Source organism: Perognathus longimembris, chromosome 4, assembly GCF_023159225.1.
Source record: "Perognathus longimembris pacificus isolate PPM17 chromosome 4, ASM2315922v1, whole genome shotgun sequence".
Classification (NCBI taxonomy): domain Eukaryota; kingdom Metazoa; phylum Chordata; class Mammalia; order Rodentia; family Heteromyidae; genus Perognathus; species Perognathus longimembris.
This window is the reverse complement of record NC_063164.1, coordinates 62700766-62724227: the sequence shown is the minus strand read 5'-3', so window position 1 is coordinate 62724227 and position 23462 is coordinate 62700766. Positions and strand designations below refer to the sequence as shown.

Here is a 23462-nt window from a genome sequence, read left to right as displayed (position 1 = left end):
ACAATGCCACAATAAACTTTGTCAACCATAGAAGGAATCATCTTAGCCTTCTTCTCATTCCATTTTCTACTTCCCCCATGAGATTTCAGTATCTAAGAAGAGCACAGGGCCTGGTATCATCTCTGAACCCTGCAAGGAGGTTCTCTCACCAAGTACTGGCTAGATGGTGTGGATTTTCCCTGCTCTTTGCTCCTCAAGCACACACATACCTCTGTCACAATACTCTAGCAAACTTCCTTACCCAAGAAACAGTTAACTGATTTTACTGACTTATACAGTGATGGAACTTGATGCCGTCATGCCTATAATCCTAGCTACTTGGGAGACTGAGGCCTAAGGATCAAGGTCTGAAGCCAGCCCAAGCAGCAAAGCCTGACAAATTTTATCTCCAGTTACCCAGCAAAAAAAGTTAGACTAGAGGGGTGGCTCAAGTGGTAGAGTACCAGCTGTAACCAAAAACTGAGTGAAAGGGCAGGCCCTGAGTTAAGCCTCCATGCAGACAGACAGACAGACAGACAGACAGACAGACAGACACACACACACACACACACACACACACACACACACACACACAATGGCTTGTCTTTATTTTCTTATCCATGTTCTTTGAAGAGCACTTTTTGTTTGTATTGAAGACCATACATTAATATGCTAGCTTTGATCCTGTAGTTAAAACATTGTCTAAACTTAAAGGCATATCTTTTTGTTTCAATAAAATGAATCTGTCAGGAGGCTGAGATCTGAGGATTGCTGTTCAAAGCCAGCCCAGGCAGGAAAGTCCATGAGACTCTTATCTCCAATTAACCACCAGAAAACCAGAAGTGGTGCTGTGGCTTAAGTAGTAGAGCACTATCCTTGAGCTGAATTGCTCAGGGACAGTGCCTAGGCCCGGAGTTCAAGCCCTACAACAAACAAACAAAAAAAGACCCCACTTGCATCCGGTGATTTTTCAGTCTACTTTGTCACTAACTTATTACTAGCTTCACGTCATTAGATGTTATGTGAAAGCATGATTTACATTATGATTTACATTGCATTTCCATCACTGCATCTTAATTTAACTAGCCTCTCTGTATTTTGAGGTGTTTATATGGACTCTCATCAAAACAAAAGATAAACACATGATTTCCATCCTTTGTACATAACTCCAACTATTGTCTTAGTAAAAGTACTTATAATTGCAAAGGGAAAAACAAAGACAAAGTGCTGGTTTATAATCATCCCTTCAAAAAGATCAGAGTTGTTGAAGCAAAAGTCTTGTCTTGCCCTTCATATCCTGCCAGTGTATGACAAAGAGCCTGTCATACCATTCCACTGTACTAATAGGAGGAAAGAATAGTTGATGATGAAAAGAATTCTGCCAAGTCCCAAGTGTCTCTTCTTCCTCCTGGGACAGAAAATCAGAACATCCTGTCCCCTGTAGACACCTTCCCTGTCTTTTCAGATGAAGAAAAGAAAGTTGCCTTTGAAGAGAAAGTTTACCAAGGAGATGCAGAATCCCACAGAGCTGGGTGACAAACACTGTTGCTGCTCAGCAATTCCCTCAAGGGGCCCCTCCCCTGTGAGTATAAAGGCAAGGTGCTAGGGCAGCTGCAGCTGGCACTCAGCCTCCAGAGCACTGGCAAGGCCCTGGCACACACACGCACCATGGCGAATGAAGTAAAAGTCTTGCTGGCCCCGCTGAAAGTGGGGCGTCCTCCTGCAGGTAGGCTCCCACCTGTCCTCTGGCCTGCAAATGGCTGCATTGAACCCCTCTGTCTCATCAAAGCTCACAGAACCTTCCCTCCACCCCCAGAAGAGGTTCTCCACCAACCACAATTTCTTTTTTGGCCTGATTTTCTCCTGTGTCTTTTTCATCATTCTTAGTTGGTGCATAAAGGCCCCTGGGAATTTTGTCAGCCCCGCTTCCCCCAACCATCACCATGCTATCTGTACTTGCCTGGCTCTAGATTGCTCTGATGCACCTACACCTGGATGATTTGCTACCATGGAACCCTCCCCCTCAAAGTCCTAGCTCTCAGACTGTCTGCCCAAGATTTTTGTACCTCATCTGACCTTGTACCAAGGCAAACCAGCTCCCCCACAGAAGATAGCGCACCATCCCTTTCTCTTCGGGCATTGGGATTGAGTAGACTATTTGGGACAAAGTTTGCCTGTCAAACTGAGAAGCACTTTCTAACAAACACAAGGGCAGGACTGGAGGGGCAATGGCTGGGAAAGGTAGCTATCAATGGGGTTTTGAAAGGCCTCCACAGGTTGGGTTTTTTTTTGCTATTTGTATCAATTCTCTGGAATACTGAACATTGTACTGAAGCATGTGTTTACATAGGTTGGCTGAGGTGTACCTCTCTATTGTTAGTCTTATGTTCTTTGAACTGTCTTCCTTATTTTTTCCTTAAACAGGTTCTCAAAAGCTTGACTGTTTTTGTACCTGTGGTTCTCTACTTACAAAATTTAGCTATTGGTAGAATTCTGTGCACATCCAAGTCCAGCTTATGTCAGTATCTCGGCTGCAGCTGGTGAGAGGTACCGCCTTCTCAAAGGGTTGAAGTCTGACCTAGTTTCAGAGCTTCTGGTGGGCAGTACAGTGGAAGGGCACTGTGGCCTGATTTTGTTGGGCATTCTATTGACATGTGTGTAACTACATTTAGCGGTATTTAACACCATCTGTATTTAAAGGTAATGATGATACAAACTAATGGTCAGGAACTACATGTGCAAGTTATTAGGAGAGATGCTCAGCAGTTACTTTAAGAGGGAGAAGGAGACAATGTTCTCTTGCAACCACCTATACCCCCCAATCCTTCACAAAATAGTCAGGTGAAAATCTGATTTGCTAAATTATATTTCTGTTCAAGAAACACAGAGATAAACTTAAACCAAATGAAAGTTTGAAACCACCAGGAACTTTCTGTCCCCACCATTAATGATTGCTAATTACTCTGTGTACATAGCACACCACGACTCCATCAAGCATGTCATGATGCCTCTGGCATAACAATTAATTATTATAAACTGTGACACTAGAGATAAGAGGTTTGGGATAATTAGAATGGAGATGAATGCCGACTTTTGCCTCCCCACCAAGCCCAAGAGAACAAAGGAGCTTCATCCTTCAGTTGGTCTCGCTGCATTTTGTAAAGTTTGAACCAGTTTGCAGTAACACTAAATTTTATTTGTGGAATAAAAATAATTAGAGGCTGACCTACTGTCTTCACTCAACTTTTACAAGCAAAATACAGATCTGCAAAATGGAAGCCAATCTGGCATAATGGGAAAGGTATGCCATGACTTTGGAAACCAGGCAGAATGAGATTCGAATGCTGCTTTCATCCTACACCTCTGAGCCTTAACTTTCATAGCTCCCAAAAGGGGACATGAATAATATCACTTTTTTATGGTTGTTGTTATTATTAGGGCTGATAGGTTTGTTGTTGTTGTTTGAGTATTTTTTCATTTTTTAGAATAAAATAGGCCAATCTGAGGTTTGAACTCTCACTCACATGGCTTGCTTAGCTAACACTATACCACTTGAGCCATGCCTCCAGCCTGGCTTTATGCTAGTTAATTGAGGATGGAGCCTCTCAGATTTCCTCCCCAACATCCCTCTCTTTTTGTCCACTCCCTAAGCCTAAGAACTGAGCCTCCTGAGTAGCTAGGATTACAAGCATGAGAGCCACCTAGGCTCAGCAAAAGTAATAGCTTATGTAAAGTATCTGTTACATGAACATTGACCCTTTAAAAATGCTAGTCTAGTAAAACACCCTGCAGTCAGAAATGATGCTCCCCCATTTCAACAACTCCTGAGGTTGGAGCTACATTAGGCCTTGCTACAAACATCAGGACAGAAAGCTATTGCAGTGGAAATTATACTTATGCCTGCTGCATAGTCATTAAAAATGAAACCACTCAGAAGTCAGCCAACTGTAACTCTCCCACCTACGTGTGGAGTGCTTAGAGGTGTTTCTTTCATGTGTATTAATGTAATCTATTGCACCTCAGTTAGTCCTGGTTATACATTTATGCTGTGGAACAAGACTACATTAAACATAAGGTGGCCTGGGCTTTAGGAAGCATAGCTTTGAATTGCCTGCTTTTTTGATTTACCTCACTCTTAGTTTTAATAAGAACCCCATTACATGAAAAGCAGTACCAAAAATGTGTGAGTAGAAAGTGGTCCAGAGGAGCTAAACCCAAGATGAACAGAAAGGCTAGCAGTCGTTCATCAATTTGTCTATATTTCCTGCGCTTTTAAAGTTGATTTAAGCCAATTGAATCCAAGCTTTCTGGCTCATGGGAGAATGAAAAAAATTGGGGAGAAGAGATTTGCACAAGTGTGAAAATTAATACAAAACCTGGTAAATTTTTTAAAAAAAAAAAACCTTTTAACAAAGCCCTGGCAAATAACTAGGACTACATAAGGGCTAGTGTCGTTTTACAAACAAAACCAAAATAAAGCTTGATTCTCTCAATTCTATCCTCTCAACTTATGAGAGTCGAAGGGGCACGTTTATGAAGTCAAAGAGATGGATTGTGAGATACAATGTCCCAGACATCACAGGGGATGACAGAGTGACTGTAGGAAAAGCTGCGATTTGCTCAATGCTAACTGGGCACCTTATATAGCACAGGCACTTCTAGACATGGAAGCAGCCCTACAGATGGATGACAGAAGAAAGAGCAAACTGAGTCTTGATGGAATTGAGGGACCAAATCCACACAGGCTTAGGGCATTGGAACTGGGATTGAAAAAGAAAGTTGGGCCAGGTACTAGTGGTTTATACCTGTGATCTTAGCTACTCAGGAGGCTGAAATCTAAAGATCGAAATTCAAAGCCAGCCTGGGCTGACAAATCTGAACCATTATTTCCAATTACACACACACACACACCCAAAAAAAGTGGATGTGTGACTCAAGTGGTAGAGTGTAATCTTAAGGGAAAAGTGAGAACATGAGGTCCTGACTTCAAGTCCCCTCCCCACAGAAAAGAAAGTAAGTTAGCTTGGTGTCAGTACCCTCTGGCTTAAAAGCCCTGATTTGTTCTGCAATCTTTTCTTGTTGAAGGTGTTTTTGTTGGGTCTTGACTGACTGACAACTAAAAATTTGCTGCTAAATCAGCTGTGAACCTAAATAGGCATTTTTCAAACATTTGCCTTTTAGTTTTAAAACGTACAAGTTAAAATTCTTGATCACAAACAGAATTTGCACCAACTTTTGTGTCTGCTTTTTCTGCAGATTAGGGAAGAAATAAAATTCTAATTTTTCTTGTAGGCTTTTTAAAATCTTGACTACTCTCTACCACTCCCCTACCTCCCAAAAAACATACAAAATGTCTGGAAAAAATATTAACCAGAAATTATTATATAGAACTTAAAACTACAAAGTTTACGTTCAAAAAGTCATAAGCCACAAACTCTACCACAAGTTCAATTTTTATACAAAGCTAGGAAAGCAAAGTGTTCTCTCTTAATTTAGGTTTTCTAGTTTCAAACACTCTATGATTGAGCTACAGTCCCACCTCAAATTCTGCTTTTCTAATGAAGCTATCCAAAAGAGCATCTTTTACACTTTATTTTATAAATCATCTTATTTATTGCAAGGTCCTCAATACTTAAGCATTTATACTCAAATTTTACTTTTCCCATTAAAATGTTAAGCAGTTTATTTATATTTTATTTTGCTCTGCTCTAGCTGATCTTTCTACACAGTCTCAAGAAAATGTATATAGTGCCAAACATGGAGTTATGAAATTATTACAATTTTAAATGGATTATTTTGGCTATGGTGAAATCTTGGAAAGATCCATTGAGTCAGACTTATTTGTTATAAACAAAATGGGCCAGAACATAATTGTGTTGGGTTATAAATGATGGTTCATCTAGATCCTGGGAAACTAGTATGACCAATGTTCCCAACAGAGCTTTGAAGATGATCGCCCACAAACTAGTTCCATCTGATGGAACTACCCCCAGGCAGTGAGAGCCTTAATCCATAACTCAGTGGGCATGTCATACTATGAGAATTTTATCTTCTGCTTTTCTCTACTGTATGTGGATGACAGAGGAGGTTATCTCACAGAACACAATTGGTAAAAGAACTGTACTCTGGAAATCCAAGGTGTGGTTTCCTTCTGCTTCCTACAGCACTAAATTATCATCCACAGCCCCAAAACAGAGAAGAGTTAAAGACTACTGTAGGGTAAGAAGAATCTTCTTAGGAAGAAGATTCTGCCCTCTACTCTCGTTTTACCTTGTTTTATTGTTCTTAAAAAAAAAAAAAAAGCTGATCTTAAGAACTGGGTGCTGGTGTCTTATGCCTGCAATCCTAGCTACTCAGGAGGCTGAAATCTGAGGATCGTAGGTCAAATCCAACCCAGGAAGGAAGGTCTGTGAAACTCCTATCTCCGATTAACTAGAAAAACTGGCAGAAATAAAGATGCGACTCAAGTAGAGAGCACTAGCCTTAAGCAAAAGAGCTTAGGGACTGCACCCAGGCCCAGAGTTCAAGCTCCAGAACAGGCACACACAAAAAGTTAATCTTAAAAATCCATTGTATTAATATCTGACTTATGACATTGAAACCTCTTTGTACAACTACTTAATTCTTTTAAAAAGTGATCTTCTATTATCCTTATGTTTTTGTGGGCTTTTAATCTTTCCACATTTATTTCTCTGCTAAGAATTCTATACTGCTTCCAGAGGAGGAAAGTGATAGATTTTTCTTTTGGAGGTAGAGACAAAGAGAATTACAGAGAAGACTTTATCACAAAAAATATACAGCTCAGGCTGAGAATATGGCCTAGTGGTAAAGTGCTCGCCTCGTATACATAAAGCCCTGGGTTTGATTCCTCAGCACCACATATATAGAAAAGGCCGGAAGTGGTGCTGTGGCTCAAGTGGCAGAGTGCTAGCCTTGAGCAAAAACAAGCCAGGGACAGTGCTCAGGCTCTGAGTCCAAGCCCCAGGACTGACAAAAAAAAAAAAATATATATATATATATATATATATATACATATATATAGAGATATATATGGCTCAACTTCTATGAAATTTGGCACAATTCTCTGGTGCTTATGTCCAGTGGACTTCCTTTCCTCACTTTAATACATAGAGAGCAAGGAACTCTTTATTGTGCTAGGCAATGCATTTCACATTGAATAACACTACAAATCTCTGCAATGCACAAACATTATCAACAAAGTTTTTTTAAAAAGCAGTAACTGGTACAAAAAATATTTTATACTTGCAATGAATCGCATAGACAAATAGCTCCTATAAATCAAGAAGATAAAAGATGGAGACAAGACCAATAGCAAAAAATGGACAAAGACTTTGAACAGTTCATAGAAAAGAAAATACAAATGACTCGCAAACAAGCTCAAAGTTTAATAACAATGAGACACCATATTTTATTTCTATCTTTATTTCTTGATGGTACTGGGGTTTGAATTTAGGGCCTTGTACTGGTTAGACAAGCACAATACAACATTAGGCCATGCCCCCATGTTTTTTGCTCTCATCCTTTTTGCTCTTATTTGAGCATGGCCTCAAGTTTTGCCTAAACCACAATCCTCCTATTAAACATCCTGCACACCTGGAATGACAGATATATGCTACCACACTTAGATTTTTATTGGATGAGATATAGTCTTTAGAACATTTTTCCCAGGCTAGCTTCAAATTTCAGTTCTCCTAATTGATCTCAGTCTCACAAAAGTAGCTAGGATTTTAGGTGTGATCTACCATGTCCAGCCAAGATACCTACTCTTTTTTAAAACTTGGTAGTTGACAAAATGCAATGTGTCCTAGATCATAGTTACTAGTAATCCTGAGGAACACTTGCTGTCACCTTAGCTAATGAGATTGTAAACTGGTACAAGCTTTGCAAGGGACAACTTGGCAAGAGTTAACAAAATTCCAAATGGCTAGGAAATAAGACTCCAGAGGCACAGCACCTGCCTAGCAAGTGAGGGGCTCTGAGTTTAAACCCCAGCACTGTCAAAAACAAAAAACAAAAATCTCACAAATGCACATATTCTTAACAGCTAACAATATCATTTCTAGGAATTTATTCCACGTATATATACATATATGTGTGGATACATGTGTAGATATGTTTACATATGGTGCAAATTATGTATATCCATTGAAAGATTGTTGTGATAGTAATAAATCAAAAGCATGAAATGTTCAACATCAACACACTGGTTAAGTAAACACAGAGAAAGTTTGTATAATGGAATTCCAAAATAGACACTAAAATGAAAGACACAGATATAAGTACATAAATATACAACTTTCTCCACAATACAAGACTAACAGAAAAAAATAAAGAGTATGTAGAAACATGTTATTATATGCTACAATTTTCTAGAAATGACACAGGCTAACGTATGGCTACAAAAAGTGGTAGAAATCCTTGCGTACCTAGCCCAGTGCTCTGAGTTCAAATCCTAGTACAAGAAGGAGAAGGAAAAGAAAGATGGAGGGAGGACAGGAGAAAGAAAGAGGGTGAAAAAAGATATTTGTGAAGACATAAAAAACCTGTAAGCTACAAACAAAATCACAGTAATGCCACCAGCACAACAATGTTCATCGCAGCACAATTTGTCATAGCGAGAATCTGGAACCAACCCAGATGCCCCTCAGTAGACGAATGGATCAGGAAAATGTGGTACATATACACAATGGAATTTTATGCCTCTATCAGAAAGAATGACATTGCCCCATTTGTAAGGAAATGGAAGGACTTGGAAAAAATTATACTAAGTGAAGTGAGCCAGACCCAAAGAAACATGGATTCTATGGTCTCCCTTATTGGGAATAATTAGTACAGGTTTAGGCAAGTCATAGCAGAGCATCACAAGGCCCAATAGCTATACCCTTATGAACACATAAGATGATGCTAAGTGAAATGAACTCCATGTTATGGAAACAATTGTTATATCACAGTTGTAACTACTTTCAATGTCCCATGTGTATCTGTAGCTTCTATTATTGATGATGTTCTTGTATCACCTTCCTGTGGTTGTACCTACACTATCTCTGTATTCTTATCTGAGTATATTGGAAACCGTGTATACTGGTATTGGAACTAGGAAATTGAAAGGGAATACCAAAATTGAGAGACACAGGGTAATAAAAGACAAACAACTACAAAAGCAATACTTGCAAAACTGTTTGGTGTAAGTGAACTGAACACCTCGGGGTGGGGGAAGGGAAAGGGGGAAGAGGGAGGGGGGTATGAGGGACAAGGTAACAAACAGTACAAGAAATGTATCCAATGCCTAACGTATGAAACTGTAACCTTTCTGTACATCAGTTTGATAATAAAAATTTGAAAAAATAAATAAATAAATTTTTTTAAAAACACCTGTAAGCTTAGCAATATCTGGGAGAGGATATGGAAGCTGGGATATAATGGCAGGAGGAGCCTGTAAACCTTTTTATGCCTTTTGAATTGTATTCAAAAAGCTTCCTCCGTGCATTCCAAAAAGTAGATAATAACTTTCAAAGAACTATGATAAAGTCAATTCACAAAGGCATCAAGAAATCAGTTTTCTTTGTTTCAGAAACTTTTGAGAACTAGTTGCAGAAAATTGTTCATGTGGCATTTCTATAAAAAGAATTAACAAGTTCAAACACATCAATGTCCATTTAACTGTTTCTCGTTTCAGCTTGTCAGATTTTAGATGTGTGATTTTCCTGGGAACTGAAAAAAGTATTTGCTTTGACTTGCAATCTGAAAGGGATTGTTCTTTTTGAAAAGTTGATTTCATCTGACATGGTTAAACACTTGAATTACTGTTAGGTCATCTGTAGCTTAATTAACACTAATTGATCTCTTGAATGGCAGAATTATTAATTCAATTTAATTACTTGTTATAACCTCTGAACTGAGATGCACAGAAGTTTGGGATCTGAGATGGAAGGCTAGCATCCGGTGAAATTTGAAGCACCTCTGTTGAATTGTGTGACTCATTGCTCATCTCTCAGAATCTAGCTTTTGGAAGCCTTAGTTGACATAAAAATGCAAGCCATGCAAAAGCTTTAATCTTGTGGGAAAACAGAATGTCACATTGTAATTGTGAAATGCTACCATGAAGAATATAATTGGTTTGAACACAAGAAAAAAAGTGTTTCAATGTAAAAACCTATGGGAGTATGTTATTCTTCTCCCCAAACCTAAGGTAAAACCTGCTGTGTCAACCTCGGCTCCACCTCTCTGAGTATAAACAGCAAACATTAACCCTTCTTCTCACCTCACCTTTTCGTGGTATTTTAGGTAAAAGTTTCAACCTTTAAAGGAGAAATCTGAAAATTATGTTCAAAGCTGACATCATACCTTGAATGACAAACCTTCTCTAATTTCCATATTGATGGTTATTTGTTTTATAGTAAAAGCTGGAGGCATGCGGATTTCCAAAAAGCAAGAAATGAGCATCTTGGAGAGACACACCAAAAAAGCAGGATTAGAGAAATCAAGGTAAGGATTGCTTAATCTCCTTTCCCTCAACACCTTGAGGATTTTCAAATGGCTCTGCTTTCAAAGTTATTTTAGAACAAACAAAGTTCCCAGATACATTTGGGCAGCCAGCCAAGGGGTGGGGTGGCAGTGAGGGTCTTGATGTGTGTTGACTTGGTTACCACTTGGAGGATTCTCTGGGCTTCACCATGACCCCTATCCATCCCTTAGCCCCTGCAGTGAGCCCAGCCACCTCCTACTTCTAAAACATGGTTCTAAATGTAGCTAACCCTGATGCACACACCCTTTTATCCCAGTTTCCTTTATCCCATATTGTCCCTGGTCTAACCTGTTTTCCTAACATGCTTTCTGCTGAAACAAATCTCCTGAATTAAAAACAAATGCTTTTTGCTGTTGTTGTTTTGAATGTATCACTCAATTATTTAAGAAAGAACAGTCACTATGTTTGGCAGACACACAGCTACTGAAAGGCACACAGCTACTAAAGCTGGTTTCTCCCAGCTCCTCTGCCAGGACCTGGACACATTGGCTATTCCCAGAGCCAAGCCAAGAGGGTGGGCTGGATTCCTTGCACCAATGGTCCAACCACACTAAGCCTTGGCTATGGAAACCAGGGCATTTAAAGAGAAATAAGCATACAGAACTGTTTCCTCCAAGTATCCTAATGAGGGATTCTTGAGAGACTATTAATTTAAGATGGTTTCCATAGATTGATGGATGAGTGATTTGAATGAGTTGATAAACAGATGTCAAGGCACCTTAAATCTCAGAGAATCTCTGCAATATTAAATTATTTGTAAATGACTTTTCAAATTTTCTTCCTACTTCCTGGGAAGGAATTTTTAAAGAATTCCCCACCACTCCATGTTAGAATGAAACATACTGATTTTTAGAAAATAGCCAGCCCATGATGAAAGAGTGAGGAGTACACAGTATTTATCTTCTGACCCAGCATCTTGGGCAGTTCTTGAGATGGCAAATGCACATTGTAAAAGATACCAGACTGTTGTTGACTTGCAAGCTGGTTAATTTAGAAAGTCTGTTCTGTTTCTAAAGGTCCACTCAAGCGTAAACCTTGTTTATTGTCACACCAGTTAACATGTCTGGGCCAGAGTCTCAGGCACTAAAGAATCTGAGCTTGGAAATGACTTTTAGCAGGCAGCCAATGGGCAGGTCATTCATTCCTCTGCACCTCAGAAAAATGGAGATTCATTGTTAATTCAAACAGTGCAGAGGAGTTGTCTGGTAAGCATTAAAGCAGTGATTGGAACCTTCTTTTTAAAACTCATTGTTTTTTTAGTAGTTATTAGGAAGAACTTAAACAGCAAGAAAGAACAGTCTCTGCTGCCCTAACTGCAGGGGACAGATTCAAGTTATGGGAGACTGGAAAAATAGAGACTGGGCGAAGGGATTTTTAAAGAATAACCAAAAATGACCATTGAAATGGCTAGGGCACTCCTGGCACCTTGGAGGGGGCTTGTGATAGAAGCTGAATTAACTCCACGGTAAATCCTCCTGTGCAAGTCACATCTTCTACTTGGGTGTGTGCTCTATTTCCATAGACAAGCACTTCCTACAGAATACCTTTTTTAAATACATATGTTTGTTATATATATTCTATATATATTTGATGTGTATATGGAATGCATTCCATATAACACATATGTATATACACAGACTACATTTCTAAGCATCATCTATCTATGTCTGTTCCCTAATACTTTCTACTAACCAGCATGAACCATCCAGGAAAAAATATGCCAAGCACAGTTTCCTTCGAGACATTGTACCTCAAACTCGACCCTGATTGAAAATTTCCCACAAAATAACTTGACCTGAGAGAAAAAAGCCAAATACAAAAGAGTACATGTTACAGATGGTTCATTTTATGAAATCTGAAACCAGAACTAACCTATGGGCTCTAAGTCAAAATAGTGTGAGCCTTTGGTGAGCAGTTGATTTCATGAGTGGTTCCAGTTTGTGAATATTGACCTAGCTAAACACTTCAATGGGGGAATAAAACAATTATTATAGTAATTTGGCCTACAAAGCTCATGCACATGGATACACAGAAACAGAATGTTCACCTTGTATGTGTGATTAAGCAGAGGAAAACTTAAAGGTCAAGGAGACAGCTCTCTGTATAAATCATTCAGTGTGAACATTTTATTATTATTTGTGTATGTGCACATGTGCACATGCATGTGCTAACACAGGGGTTTGAAATCAGATATGGTTGCTGTCCCTTAGCTTTGCTCCCAAGATTAGCACTCTACCACTTGAGCCACAGCTCTACTTCTGGCTTTTTGTTGATTAATTGGATATAAGAGTCTGAGGACTTTCCTGCACCCAGTAGGTTGCCAGAGAGCCTCAGATATCAGCCTCTTAAGTATCTAGGATTGCAGGTGTGAACCACCAGCTATTGAAACATTTTTGAGTCTTATTTGAAGTTTCTTTTCATCTTCACAGCACCATTGCCAATGTTGTCAAAATACAGATGCTAGATGCTTTGAATGACACGCTGGACAAGGTGAGACACATACAGGTGAATCATACAGTGCTTTACTAAGGTATCCACCCAACAGATGGGGGGAGGGGGCATGGACCACCAAAAATTCTCCTAACCCAGAGATTTGATGTTATTCTGGAAAAAAAAAATACTGCACTTGGTCCGAGAAACAATATCCATTTAATAAATCATTTGAAAAATATGATAGGAAATAAAGTGAGAATCATACTGAATTAGCAAAACTTTCCCCCTCAAGTATTTCTTGGAAACACTAGCATGTTTTTATAGAAGTCAGCCAGCCTGTGTTGGAAATTCAGCATTTTTTTTTTTTTTACCTTCCTTTCACTTAATATTCCCATGAGGAAATACTTTATTTAAGGCAAGGATGGCTAGAGAAAATTGTATGATTTAGGGCTATAGAAATACTGGACATTACCTGGGTTTATCCAATAAAGCTTGTTTATAAAGATAGTTGACCAGTGCTATTTTTGCCAAGTTGTCAACAGTATATTTTTGGTCAATCTTTTGGTCAATCATGTGGCTTGAACTAAGAGCCTGGGTGCTGTCCCTGAGCTCTTTCACTCAATGCCACTTTGATCTACAGTGGTACTTCCAGTTTTTTTTTGTTTTTGTTTTTTTTTGGCCAGTCCTGGGCCTTGGACTCAGGGCCTGAGCACTGTCCCTGGCTTCTTCCCGCTCAAGGCTAGCACTCTGCCACTTGAGCCACAGCGCCGCTTCTGGCCGTTTTCTGTATATGTGGTGCTGGGGAATCGAACCTAGGGCCTTGTGTATCCGAGGCAGGCACTCTTGCCACTAGGCTATATCCCCAGCCCACTTCCAGTTTTTTGGTAGTTAACTGGAAGCTAGGAGTTTCACAGACTTTCCTTCTCAGGCTGCCTTTGAACCACAATCCTTAGATCTCAGCATTCTGAGCAGCTAGGACAATAGGCATGATCCACCAGTGCCCGTCTAGCAGTATGTTTTTTGTTTTTGTTTTTGCCAGTCCTGGGGCTTGAGCGCAGGGCCTGGCTCCCTGCTATCTCTGGCTTCTTTTTGCTCAAAGCTACCAATCTGCTACTTGAGCCACAGAGCCACTTCCAGGTTTTTCTGTTTATGTAGTGCTGAGGAATGGAACCCACGGCTTCATGCATGCTAGGAAATCACTCTACCACTAAGCCACATTCTCAACTCCTCAATATGGTTTTGTTAGAGTCAATAGTTTATTCCTAAATTCTGTAGACAAGCTTAGTGAGGGCTCTTACTCTATGGGAAGTACATTCAAGGTAATTAAGAACCTCTCTTCTGCGACCCCCATATTTACTGATGGGGCAGGACAGGGTGGCCTCTGCAGGACAGAGTAGCCTCTTTACTGCTAGAGTAAAGTTTAAAACTCCTCAACATTTCTGAGATTTAATCACTTCATCGGAAACAAAACACATGAGTGGAAGAAAAGGAGTACAGATTTTTTACGTGCACAGCGGCGTCACAGGGGAGAAAAGTGAGGAGGCAACAACACAATGAGACTTAGAAGCTGCAACCTTGGCTCTATTGGGGAAAGGGAGGTGGGGAACATGAACTATTTAAATTGGAAATACCACTCTTATCTTCCTTCCTGTGATATGCATAAGTTCCCCTGGTTGATGAGAAAGCTGAGGAAGGGAGTTGTCTGGAAGATCTGGCTGCTGGGTAGATAAACAGTGGGACTTGAAAGAAAGCTCCTTTCTGCACTCACTGCTTTCTAGGCTCTTGGCTTGAATAATCAGCTTGCCAGAGTCCTATATTTAAGGTATTGTTTTTGCCAAAAGAGTCTGAGAACCATCAGTCTGACCTTATAAAAACAGAGGCAGAAACTGAGCAGGTATACTTAGGGTTCCCACTTAGTACTGTCTACTATGTAGCATACTATGTAGCAAGTTGTCTCCTGTGTTTCAGTTTCCTCATTTGTAAAATGGAGGTAAAGAAAAATATGTAGCTATAAGAACTGTTGTGTGAAGTCAATGCCTTCCCAGACATGAAGGTCTTTGGAGAGTGTAAAGCAGAGCATGATCTCTTGGCACTCTCTGTGAAGGCCAGAGAGCTGGGTTTATACTGGTGAAATGAACCATCTGTCTAAAGCACATGATGGTACTGGAAGAGTGGCAGGGTGAGCTCTTGATTGTTAGCTATAGCCACAGTCTTCTGACATGGCTTGGTTCTGCCATGTCAGTTTTGGGGTGAGGTCACAAATGACTCTTGGCCTCCTTGGCTTTGGAAGCCAGGGTGATGAATGAGCCCCACCAAGGTGATGCAGCTGCTACAGTGGCATCTCATGCTCCTATTCCTGTCCCTGAGCTCTTTGCCTTCAGGGCAATAGACACCCCCACACACACCTGCACTTGTAACTGCAATTGGGTAGAAGAAACACTTCACCTAGGATATAGATGTTAATTCAAAATAAAAGAACCTCTCACTAATGACTGATCATTTTGTATAACAAGAATAATGCTAGACTCTGTATTGTGTTCTTATACCCAGCCATGTTTATGTCTGTGACATAGAGGGTTCTTTTCCTTTGCATTAAAAACACTATCATTTATTTCAAAGATTAAAAAGAGCAATCTCTCCCCCAGATGCTAATTATTAATTAATAAGTAATAAGTAGTGTTATAGTAATAAGTAGTGTCATAATAAGTAGTGTTAATAAGTTGTGCTTAGAAACTGTAAGAGAATATTATGGCATGCTATTACAAATATTTTTTAACAGTAGCTATACCTGTTTAAAGTCAGTGTGCACTACAATCAGACTGTAGCTAAGGCTGTGAAGGCTTCTGGATCTGACAGCAGGTTCTCACATCTGCTTGGTACCTAGGCTGGCTCTGTCACTCACTAGCTAGTATCTATGGACAGTTTTCTTCCCTATTCTGGCTTGTCTTTCCTCATCAGTACATGCGAATGCACTGATTAATAGCATCTACTTCATAAGAAGAGCGTGTGATAGTAAAATGAAGTCATATCACAAATACATGCAAAGTACCTAGTATAGCAAACCTTCAGGCAGTGTTTGCTTCTATTCCTGGGCATGCATCCAGCCTTCTATAATTTGGAATCCCAAGCAAAGGATAAGGAGCCAGCAACAAAAATAAGCTCCAAAATTACCATAAGTGACTGTCTCAAATATGGAAGTTAGTATGCTAAGAAAAGAAAGAAAATCTGTCTTGAATTCATAGTTCCACCTGAAGCAAAAAGTGATTCATAATCAAAGCCAGTCTGGGGTTGAGACACACCAAATAATAGATCTGTGAGGATTAGTGGCTGTCAGGTCTGGGGACAGGAGAGGGGATTTGAGGGAAATGATGAAATAGTCCTATGTGTGGTGGGGGCCACAGAAATGCAATCATGAAAACTCAGTAAGCAGAATACTAAAATAGCTAGTTCACTATGAGTGAATTCGATCTTGATTTTTCAAAAAATGAAACAATATGCCACATAACTGTATAGACTGGTACCACAAAAATCAAAAGACATAAAATGCTAAAATGGAAATACTGCTTGAAGCTGGGTGCTAGTGGCTCACGCTTGTAGTCCTAGCTACTCAGGAGGCTGAGATCTGAGGATTGAGGTTCAAAGCCAACCTGGGCAGGAAAGTTCCATGAGAAAACCAGAAGTGGAGTTTTGGCTCAAAGTGGCAGAGCACTAGCCTTGAGCAAAAAAAGCTCAGCACCCAGGCTCTGAGTTCAAGCCCCACAACTGACAAAAACAAAAGCAAAACTAACAAAACAACACTTCTTGATAGAGTTTCTCTGTATTCCAGTGTCCTTCCCCTCTCATACTCTTTATTGTCAAGGAGACCTAACAACATGCAGTTGATCAGAAAGAAATATAGGATATATGGTAGCAGAATTGAGGTCATGACCTCAATTTGTTAGCATTTATTCTCATCCTCCACTGCAGTTATGTCTAGTCCCTAGATCCATGTTATTTCTAATAGCGATTGCAAGAATGGAAGAGTCTAAGTCAACCAACCCCCAGTCCACAGGGTGCCATTAAGTATTTAGTCACAGCAGCAAATTCTCTCTATATGTTACTCATTTCTGCATATCCTACTTGAAAGCTGCCCTAGGGTTTAAGATTGAGGAGACTGAAAACAATTCTCAAAGGATTGAGATTATCAAAATCTAAGTAAAGAATTTGAACTTTTCCTTCTCACTATTTCCCCACTGTTACCATATTTCTCCACCTAGACTTCTTCTCCCACCCCACTTCTCCTTTCCCATCTATCTCTCCAGCCTGTCCCTTTCACCACTCCTGTCCCAAGTAAAAAGGATTCCTGTTGTCTGGTGCTTAATAACATGGTAGGGCATTCCTGTACAGAAGAAGGTGCCATGAAACACAAAAGCTCCTTGGATTCAAAAGTTGGCAGACCTGATCTTAAACCAAGTTCCACCCACTACTTAAAGGTTATTTAACCTCTTAGAAGTCATGAAGTTCCTCTGAGATTCATGGTTGCTCATTTACTTTAAAAAAAAATTAGAGCAAAGAGTGAAAGAGATGACACTGCCAAATATATTAAATCTGTGAAGAGTCATGGAAGTTAAAGTTAGCAATACACATGACACATCTCAGCACTGAAAGTATTCAGTTAAAACATTAGTAATGGAGTTGGATTATACGGCAAATAGAACATTGAAGCCTGGTTAAAATTTGGGCCATTTTTTTTAAACTCACCAGACTTTGGGTCACCACTAGCTAAAGTCAGTGAAATGCCTGTAAAATTAAATCCTGGAGAAGAGAAAATTTATCAAAGGCATCTCCAAGTTTTAAAAGGTTCTTCTTGTTCTGTAGATTAGCATCACTGTAGGAGTATCCTTGAATTTCATTTGTGTGAACTGAATGTTTTAAGCATGTTGCTTAACAGGGTGTGGAAATTTAAGGGCCAACTTTGAGCTGGAAGTTAACATCCCTGAAAGATGAATGAAGACCTGAAGACTGCTCAAGCTACCCAACTTCAGGCTCTAAAACAAAACCTGCTGCTGGGTTTCTGTCATTTAGAAATTCTTTTATAGCTTTAAATCACAAATATCTTCATCACACTTCTTTCACTTTTCCTCTGAAACTAAAAATATAAGTTCTGAGATAGCAGATGCTGCACTCAAAAATGAAGGTAAATTCTCAATGTGGAATTTTCCTTTGTTCTGCTTTTCTTTTTATTGTTGTTGTTGTGATTGGTTTGTTTTGTGTATTTGATTTTTGAGACAGTGTCTCCCTCTGTAGTTCAGCTAGCCTCAGACTTGCTATCCTTCAGTTTCCCAAGTGTTGGGATTATAAGTATGTGCCACAGGGCCTGGCGTGCTTTTCATTTTTAATATGTTGCCCCAGTAAGGAAGCTACAACAAGACAAAATATACACCGATTTCCTTAGTGGAGTTTCATTAGATTCTATTATTCTAACAAATCAGGTAAGAAACACTTTTCATTTTACAAGCACTATCATTTTACAAAGTCTACTATCAAAAATTCTAGAGCTTCCCCAAAATTGCCGGATTAAAACACAGATCATTGTAGGCTGTACTCTGGAAAGCTGTTTCTATTATTTCTAGTTCTGACTTCAAAGTAAAATGTATTTGTCTCCGTTGACATAAACTTTATAGCAAAGATAGTGCACTTGGTGACTGGCCTAAGAGTGCTTTGCAGTTTCATAGATTCTGAGTTAAGGCCCTTTGCAGACTGTCTACCCAACATCCCTCTGCGCTTCTACTTCAGCATGGTCCTGATTGACAGGGATGGGGATATGAAGAAGAGAACTTGACTCTTCTTCTGTTTCCTTATAATCAGGAGTTGCTATGAAACTCGGCTGCAGGATCCACAGAACCTGTATACTTGTAGCCTAATAACCATGGCAATTCTTCTAACTTTGTGAATTGGAAAGATTGGGAAGAAAAATAAATCAACAAGACTGAGAAGGAAGCAGAAATCATTCTGGCAAACAATCCACAGGCCCCAACAACTAACTCAAGCTTCCAATTATTCTAATTTGTAACGGTTCTCTCCTAAGGAGAAATTGAGCAGTGCTTTTAGAACTTCAGTCACACTAAAATATAATTTGTAACATTTATGCTTCACTGATGGGCACATAAAACGGCACAGATGCTACAGAAAACAATATGGTAGTTCCTCAAAATAAATAATTTAAACCATAGAACTGCCAGATGATACCGTGGTTCTACTTCTGGATATACACCAAGAAAATGAAAATAGGGACTGAAGCAGATATTTGTGTAGCAGTGTTTATTACAGTATCATTCACAACAGCCAAAAAGTGAAAACAGCCTCCAAGCATCTGTGGGTAGATTTATGGATAAACAAAGTGTGGCATATACCACAATGAAATATTATTCAGCCTTAAAAGGGAAGGGCACTATGATACATACCATACCCCGAGTGAACCATAAATGTACCATATGTTAGCAAAATAAGCCAGACACATAAGCAAACATTATGTGAATTAACTGCTGTGAGAAACTTAGCATAGTCAGGTTGATAGAGGCAGTAAGTCGCCATCACCAGAGACTTGGGAGAAAAAGGACTTGGAACTGTTGTATAATGAATATACATGTATTTTCTTAGTGAAGTTTCATTAGATTCTTTTATTCTAATAAATCAGACAAGAAACACTTTTCATTGTACAAGCACCATAATTTTACAAAGTCTAATAACAGAAATTCCAGAGCTTCCCCCAAATTGCCAGATTAGAAAACAGCTGGTTGTAGATTGAACTCTGGAAAGCTATTTTTATTTATTTCTAGTTCAGATTGGGATGATTTCAAGCTTCAGATTGGGATGATAAAACTTCTGGAGATAGATGGTGGTGATGGTAGCAAATCACCATGAATTGTGCTTACATTAATGCAACTGACCTGCACATATACATAAAAATAGATAATTTCATGTTCCATTCCACTATAATTATAAATGATGAATAAAATATAGCCTCTAAATTTTAGAGATTATCTGGAGATGGTCAAATAATACTAAATGTTAACCAAACAGTAAGGATGGACTAGCACACTAACTTCCTGTGCTTTCCGCTTTCCTTTCCTAACTCCACCCATCATTTCTCACCCCTGAAGAACAGCCTGTGGCTTTCTCCATTGTGGTGCCTATTTGTCTTCTTGCCTCACACCTTAGCTGTTTGCCCCATCTCTGTTTGACCACAGTTACGTGTTTCCTTTCTTATGCTTGTTCACCTTACATTTGACCTTAAGTACCTTACCAGATGGTTTTTCCTGCCTGTAATTTCTTGAACGTGATTTAAAGCTTACCTGAATTATCCCATCTGTTTTAGTTGAAACAAACAACAACAACCAAAAAAATAAAAAATAAGCCAAACCACGTAGTCTGGAAGCAAATGGCTGAAGTCAGTAAACCCTTAAGTTTCCCTTTTCATTCTAATGTGAAAAGGAAGACAAGAGACAAGGCAGAACATTCACTCTATCCTTCTCTTTCCTTCCCACACAGTGAAATTCATGCCATCCACACCGAGAATAATTATCCTGACCAAAAAAAAAAAGTCCCCAGCTCATTTTCAGACTAAAGCAATACCCATAACCAATATCTGAATTATGTTGTTCCATTTGGCTAGCATATCAGCAGAGACCACCCTTGAGTTGAATTAGTATATAACTTGTACTTACTTGTTGCAAAAGAAAAAAACAAAAGTAGGGAAATAATGACAAGTACAACAAAGACTAAGAATTGCTCAATCTGCTATGCCCCAGAGATAACCACTGATAACGCTATAATGTGTTTAATTTTTTAAGATGAAAAAGAAAAGACATTTTGGAACAACGTTTCACATGAAAGAGACTGCTATGTGCCTCTAGCTTGGGCTAGGATATCTGAGAACAGATGTATTGCACAAATGTTTTCCATGGTTTAGAAAAGCCCAAACATGCCATAAACAATGTGATGCTTGGGGTCATGGACAGTTTATCTCTTCCTTTTATTTAATTTGAGTGTCAAAGCCAGGGCATCTAAGTTCAATAGTGATTAATTAGCTTCCTAGTACATCCTTTCTTGGCGGGCTAGGGGAAGTATCCTTGGGCAGTGTTGATGGGAATCAAATCTAAAATAGAGTTCAAACTCTCCTAATGAAAACTAAAAGTGAAGCATTGAGCCTCATTAGAGAACCACCTCATCATAAGCTGCCCTTAGTATAATTTCCTTGTGGTCTCTTGTTTTCACAGGAAATTCATTCCTAAAAGTCTCAGGCTATGATCACTTAAATCCATTTAAGTCTTCTTCCTCATGTTGTGGTAACTTTTGTTACTCAAAGCCATTAAGCTGTTTCTCAGTTTTCTTTCATGAAGCTATTTAGATAGAATAATATGGAATGGTCTTTATGCCACTTTAAGAGAAAACATTGCAGCGCCAAATGCTTTGACATAACAAACAGTGTCATTCTGTTGGAGGCTCTTTCTTTCTGATCTTTAGACAGTTAAAGAGATTTCTCCTCCTCAAGATTTTGTCCAGTGTCCCCTGCACCTTTCTTAGGATATAGTGATATGTAAATGCATATGAATGCCTCCAAAATTTCTATAATGTCAGAGCACTGCAGATATAGATTATTGTTTCTACTTTTTAAAATATCACTTTGAAATGTGCATATATATGCATAAATTAAGTATGTATGTTATAATGTTATGTGTATATATATACACATATATGTATGCTTATTTTGTGTGTGTCAAATACTGGTTTGTTTTGGGGGTGGTTAGGTTTTGTTTTTTTAAGTCAGGGTCTTGCCTAGGCTGGCCTTAAGCTCATTAGTGCACCACCATGCCAAGCTTTATTTATCTACATCCTATCATTTAAAAAACTAAAGACATGAGGTAAATGCCAGTTTAACACATAGTTCTTTGGGTTCAAGACAGAAAGTAGTATGGGAAAAGATAAAATATTATTAGAGAAATAAACAAAACAGTGAAATTTCCCTGACAAACTATATTGCTTTCTACTACCTTAATATTTCATGACCAAAAAAAAAATAATCCAATATGCTTATTTCTTCTTCCCTTCTCACCTTTTAGCTCAACCATAAATTTCCAGCTACGGGGCACAAGGCACATCAAAAACCTATACCTGCTCTGGAGAAGGTCGCTCCGCTGAAAAGGATCTACATTATTCAGCAGCCTCGAAAATGTTAAGCCAGAACATAAAATACAGCCGTCTGCCAGCTGCCTCAAGCATCTGACAGCTTAGCCAAAAGACAAGAACTTCTGTAGGCCTAGAATACTTGCTTGGTAAATTAAGACCGCTTTTGTATCTTCTCTCCTGACTTTAGATAATAAAGTATCCCAAACTAACTCCAATGCATTCTGTGCCCCTTCTCACCACATGCCAGGGTCCAAATTCTATAGAGTAAATGAAGCATCTTTTCATGCACGCTGACCCTAAGTTACTCCATCTACACTGACTTCTCCTTGCAGGCCACATTTAGAGAGCAACACACTGAGTTTTGCAAAGTCCAATAATGCGTGCATTTAAAATAGGGTGGTAGAAGGAAGAGCCAGTTGCCTGGTTTTTCAGTTTTTACTTCTTCATTCTAATGTGTGATTCTAGTCCTTTGTTATTTGTTAAAAATAACATAATTTCCCTGTCTCTTCATCTGACTAACCTGCCTTATCATGAGAGAATTCTGAGGTGATTTGGACAAAGGAGCTGTTCTCTGTCCTTGCACAGATGTGCTGTAGCTCCAGGCAGGAGCTCCTGAAGTGAACCATGACAATGGGAGAGGGGAGTCAGCGACCAAGGACTCACAGGTAGATGCTCTTAGTTAGCTCATCTCAATTCAACAAATTCTATTGTAAGCAATGTGATACAAAGATAAATAAGGCATGATTCCTGCCAACAGAAATGTCTTTGACCAAAGGGATAAAAGTTTGCCAACAAATCAATAGAGAGAGTTTAGATATGGTTTTGGGTGGGGTCAGTGAATGGGGATCAAGAAATTACCTGAGGATCATGTGAAGTGAAAGGGGGAAAAAAAGATGTGGTGGTTGTATAAAAACAACAACTCATATGTAGATTTTACTAAATGAACTTGAGTTATTTTATCATGAAACTTTCAAGAATTCCCAAAGGTTGGGTCAATATAATTATGTGGCCAGTCTTACTTTAGCTAGAGGTAGTGTCAAGTCTCTTTCCTGCCTCCCGCTCTCCTTCTAGATGTTTGGAGAAAATTACAATAATAATTTCATCTAGGAATGCTTCTTATGTTATCTGTAAAAGCTAAGCTCTTGGCTGGGTGCTGATGGGTTACATTTGTAATCAATCCTAGCTACTCAGGAGGCTGAGATCTAAGGATTTCAGTTTGAAGCCAGCCCAAGCAGAAAAGTCCTCTCAAGACTCTTATCTCCAATTAACCACTCAAAAACCAGAAGTGGCACTGTGGCTCAGAGTGGTAGAGCATTATTAGCCTTGAGCAAAAGAG

At 39.1% G+C, this 23462-nt stretch overlaps 1 protein-coding gene across 2 annotated transcripts; it reads left to right on the top strand.

Moving 5' to 3' along the window:
- Positions 1–1608: 1608 nt before the first annotated feature.
- Dapl1 (death associated protein like 1) lies at positions 1609–22335 on the top strand. 2 transcript variants are annotated; one of them, XM_048345430.1, is made up of 4 exons: positions 1609–1705; positions 10398–10485; positions 12955–13015; positions 22060–22335. In XM_048345430.1, the coding sequence occupies exons 1-4, from the start codon at positions 1648–1650 to the stop codon at positions 22174–22176; spliced, it is 324 nt and encodes a 107-aa protein (XP_048201387.1). In that variant the 5' UTR covers positions 1609–1647; the 3' UTR covers positions 22177–22335. The 2 variants fall into 2 exon arrangements, with proteins under 2 accessions (XP_048201387.1, XP_048201386.1); XM_048345429.1 differs by having other exon boundaries at positions 12955–13030.
- The last annotated feature ends 1127 nt before the right edge of the window (positions 22336–23462 follow it).